Below are 4,804 nucleotides of genomic sequence, written 5' to 3'. Positions count from 1 at the left end.
CAAACCCGCCCCTACTTACCCAATACAAAAAAAACCCATCTAATTAAGAGAACCCTAAAACTCAAATAAACACTTCATTTCTTCCAATTTTTTCACGATCTACAGAGGGTTTAGAACATCAATGTTCTTCTTCTTCAATTTGTTATAAATGTCAACTTCTTCTTCGATTTCTTCCCCTAAAGAACTTCAATCTCGTACATGTAAGTGCGGATTTATGGCAAGATATTTTACTGCTACAACTCTTGAAAATGGTGGACGCCGATTCTACCGATGTCGTCGTCTTGGATCAAATTCTTGTGGTTATTGGAATTGGATTGATGACAAACTTCCACGTCATGTGTCAACCATGATTCATAATCAAAAAGTTGAATTGGATTCAATTCGGAAAGAAAGAAATCATTTGAAGATGATTGTGGAGGATATGGGTGGCATTGAAGATCCTTATTTGAAGGATATGATTGCCGACGAAATGTCTGAGTTAAATGATATGAATGAAAATGAAATTTCTGATTTGACGAAAGTTTCTACCTTGAAGGGAAAAATGTCAAATTTGGAGTTGCCAGATAAAATTGAGAGTTCAAATCTGAAGAAAGTGTCTAGCTTGGATGATAAAGTTTTGAAGTTAGAGTTGAAAGTTCATCAATTGATAAGTTTGCTTGCAGTTTCTTGGGCTATTATTGTTGGTTTTGTAGCTGCCAAGATGATGTAGTGTGGTGCTATTGTTTGTGTTAAGTTAGTATTATTAGATTATGTTAGTTTTGTGGTTTTTTGTTATTGTAACGACGGAATTTTGCAGCTTATTTTGTTTTGAAAATTTGTCAAGATGATGTAGGTTGTTCTGTCTACTAATGAAGAATTCTACAGCTTGATAAGCTGTATTTTCTTGCATTTTGATCATGCAGTATTCGTGCACTTTGTATATGTGAAGATATAACAATAGAAATTGATATTACAAAATTATTACTACTATTTACTGCAAATTTTGACATTAATAATTAATCTCAAACATAGAGTAAAGCTAGTTAAAAAGCAAAAGCAAATCTTTTTTTTTTTTCGAATCTTAATTGTATATGTGAAGATATAACAATAGAAAGCCAATTTCAAATGGGCACGAATAAATCCACATAGTGCATAAGTGGTGAACTGGCCAATGTATCGGCCAGACTCATCCAAATGGCCAACGTTGAGCTGAACAGATGCATGATCCTTGGAAGTGATCAGCCTATTAGTGGCAGAGCTGCATCCAAATAGTATGTTAATTATCCATGAAAACCTAACATACATCTTCATTGAAGAGATGAAGATGGGCAGCTGATTCTAATCCAAAGTATTACTAGGAAGCAAGAAATACATACCACTTCCTCGGTATGTAAAGGTCCATGTTTTGTCCCTCGTCGTTCTGCATCTTGACTTTAGAAGTGGAAAGCTCAGGAAAAGCAAATTAAAAGGCATGTAGTTAACAAAACAACATACTGTTTTCATGTGTAGAGAGAGCCTACCTGATACTAATTGTGTAATCGTGAAGTAATTCGACATTTTCAAAGGCATCCACACAAGTAAAACTAATTACACTTGGAGCATCAACCTCCACATGATACAAGTTTGAATCAAAGGAAATATCGAGAGATTTCAAACGTTTATACTTTGCTTGGATATTAAATCTTACTCAAAATGCAAAAACAGCATGCTACTTTAACACAATCAAAAAGTTGAATGGATCCAAATAGTCACACATGTAATTGAGATACAACATCATTTTGGTGCTAAATCAATTAACGCTATACAGGCAATACAAATTTCAATTGCAGGAAAAAGCTTGATTACATGAACATGAATCGTACATCAATAATCCAAATTATTATATAAACAATACAGACACCATAAGATGTAAACTATACATGGCACCATGTGACTGATGGAGACAAACACACTTCAACAAGGAAGGTAACTACCTGAAGAAGGCTCGCTATATTACTGAATGGTCACAACATTCAGAAGCCAAACTTACATAAAAAACCAATCTCAGACATTAACACTGATAATAGAACTCAACATTCCAGTCTCAGACAAAACTGAGAACAGAACTCAACAATTTGCCAACAACCTAGCATTTCAATCTCAAACATTAAAACTGATAACAGAACTCAACAATTTCATAAATTTTTCAGGTCACAAAACATTTTCAGCACACAAAAGATTGTTAGACTAATTTGTCATTAACATACATGGCTAGTGACACACAGTTAAGTATCAGAAAATAGAAAACTAAGAAGTTTCACTGTGCCATTACATACTAAACAAAAACATAAAATCACTACTTAGCAACTACTTTCTAATGTTTTTCCCTCTTTGCCTTAAGCTTGCCAATTTTTTTCTCCTTGTCTTTTGTCAACTGATTTGAGGTCACACATGCTTTGCCTTTCCAAGTTAGCTTTTTTGGTGAGTATGGCAGATTAGTAGGAATAGAAGCACCATTTTCATCACCCCTGAAACTAATCCTTCTTGAACCAATTGGTTGTTGTTGCAGCTTCTCATTTGTAGTCTAGTCTTTCTTCAGATATCATCCTAGGTGCAAACACTGTACCCTCATCCTCAGATTCAATACCATCTTCAACTTCATCTTTATCAACAGTTGCAATTGAAGGTGCAACAACTATTTCTTTTCCACTGTGTTTAGACCTCTTTGGAATTGCATCAACTTTGTACTTTGAAACATTTTTTCTCTTTGATTTTGAAGGACCAACAGCTTCATTGAATGCTTGACTTGATTGCTGGCTTGTTTGTCGACTAGAAGATGCAACAAATCCAGGAGTTGGCATAAAGACGGGTTCATTTTCTTGACTTGGTTAGGGTGCTGGGAGAACTTGTCTTCCTTTCTGAAGCTATAAAATTTGTGAAAGAGTAAGATAAATAAATATACATTGTAAGTAATTATAAATTGATGAAACATAACTTACCAAAGGACATCTTCTTCGATTATGACCTATAGCACTGCAGTTTCCACATGTCATTTGCAATCCTTTTCTACTTTTCGACCATAATCCCTCCCTTTTTCTTGCCTCATCCTTTTCCCTTACTCTCTTTAATTTTGGTCTACCAACCAATTTATGAATTTGTGGTGGTTGCATAGCTTGAGAAGGATCAATTTTCCAGAATTTCTCACCCCTAACAGGTTGAATTTTAGGTTGGTACACAAACAAGTAAGCTTCTTTTGAGTACCACCAATGCATCTCATTCAGTGGTTCTAGTATATCATAGTTCTAATTGCTTTAATAGCATGAGGACATGGTATTCCTGTCAAATCCCATGTCCTACAAGTACACTTCTTTGTAGCAAGATTCACAACATGTCTATCTATACCCTCAGCCACCTCATATCCTAAATCTCCATTAGCAACAACTTGACAACCTTGTGCAATCATACTAAAATCATGATACAGATCTATGGAGTATGGACAATACTTTTCTGTCCACCTCTTACCCTCTTCTTCAAGTTGTTTCAACCTTTTTCATAACCTATAAATAGCAGTGAAATATATAACATATACATGACATATATAATCTAAACATAACACCTACATATTACTATCATATTAAAACATAAATAGTTACTATCAGATAGTTATATAAAATAGTGGTAGTACCTTAATTCTAATGTCTTCCAGCATCTTGATTATTGGTTTTGCCCTTGCTTCAAAAATTCATTTGTTGAATGACTCGGTAAAATTATTTTCACATGAGTGGTTTTTGCAGACAGTGTCAAAAAAGGCCCTGCACCAGTGTTGTGGTGGATACCATAAAAGATCTTTGGCTGCTTGTTTAGACACAGAACCCATAGACTTTAATTGGTCATTAAATTCCTCTTCATAGGTACTCCAAGCAGACCACCAAAACATCTTCTTCATCTGTACACCACTCCAAGACCTGGACCAATTGGCTTCTATGTGCCTTGCACACCATCTATGTTGTGCTTTTGGAAGCAAATCACCAACAGCGCCAATCAAGCCCTGTAACAACAAGAAAAAATAGAATAGAATAACTTAAAAAAATTCAAGTGTATACAATAACTATAATAAAAAACTATCAAACACTTGCAAAATTACCTTTTGCATATCAGACATAAGTGTCAATCCTTCACCATCTGCCAACCCCAATGAGTTCCTCAGCAACTCAATGAACCATTTCCATGTTCTAATAGTTTCTCTATCCACCACTGCCCAAGCAAGTGGATAAAAATGCTTCATTGAATCTTGTCCAAGTGCAACCAATAAAATTCCCTTGAACTTCCCTTTTAAAAAGGTGCCATCTAACCCTATAAATGGCCTCAGACCAGCTCTCCAGCCACTTTTCAAAGCCTGAATACAAATATACATTCTCAAAAACTTTCTTTGTCCATGTTCCAACAAAGCCTCTTTGGATATGTTTATAATCACATCAGTATCAGGGTTGCTGTCCCTTAACTCTTGAGCATAACCCTCCAATTTATTGAAATCATCAACATAGCTACCATCTAATTTCTCTAGCACAAGTCTTTTGACCCTCTTCATTTTTGAATAACTAATATTAAGCCTAAAGTTATCATCTACAATCTTTCTCATTTCATTCACTTTGCACTTAGGATCATTTTGGACCTTCTTCTTGAAGTAGTATGCTAGAGCTTGTTGAGTAGCTCTTCTATTCTTGAATGCTTCTGGACATGTATGTTTTGTTTGCAAGGTTTTAATTTCAAATCCTTGCCTTTTCTTAACTTCAGAAATCAGACACACAAAAGGACAACCAACAATACACTTATATCTAACTCTAAC

The 4,804-nt window shown here is 35.0% G+C and overlaps 1 protein-coding gene across 1 annotated transcript; it reads right to left on the bottom strand.

Moving 5' to 3' along the window:
- Positions 1-3,244: 3,244 nt before the first annotated feature.
- On the bottom strand, positions 3,245-4,546 carry LOC107059907 (uncharacterized). The gene is made up of 3 exons (XM_015307003.1): positions 4,103-4,546; positions 3,795-4,006; positions 3,245-3,503 (listed from the first exon to the last, which is right to left on the bottom strand). The coding sequence occupies exons 1-3, from the start codon at positions 4,544-4,546 to the stop codon at positions 3,245-3,247; spliced, it is 915 nt and encodes a 304-aa protein (XP_015162489.1).
- Positions 4,547-4,804: the final 258 nt, after the last annotated feature.

The sequence above is a fragment of the Solanum tuberosum genome, unplaced genomic scaffold, assembly GCF_000226075.1.
Source record: "Solanum tuberosum cultivar DM 1-3 516 R44 unplaced genomic scaffold, SolTub_3.0 scf00045, whole genome shotgun sequence".
In the NCBI taxonomy this organism is placed as follows: domain Eukaryota; kingdom Viridiplantae; phylum Streptophyta; class Magnoliopsida; order Solanales; family Solanaceae; genus Solanum; species Solanum tuberosum.
The sequence above is the reverse complement of the archived record's forward strand: the minus strand, read 5'-3'. Positions and strand labels throughout refer to the sequence as shown.

Excerpts from the sequence above, each read along its gene's own strand:
- LOC107059907 (XM_015307003.1), bottom strand. The coding sequence starts at position 4,546 with ATGAAGAGGGTCAAAAGACTTGTGCTAGAGAAATTAGATGGTAGCTAT. Across the intron at positions 4,007-4,102 it reads TTATGTCTGATATGCAAAAG|GGCTTGATTGGCGCTGTTGG; the intron begins GTAATTTTGCAA and ends TTGTTGTTACAG. Across the intron at positions 3,504-3,794 it reads GCAGCCAAAGATCTTTTATG|GTTGAAACAACTTGAAGAAG; the intron begins GTATCCACCACA and ends GTTATGAAAAAG.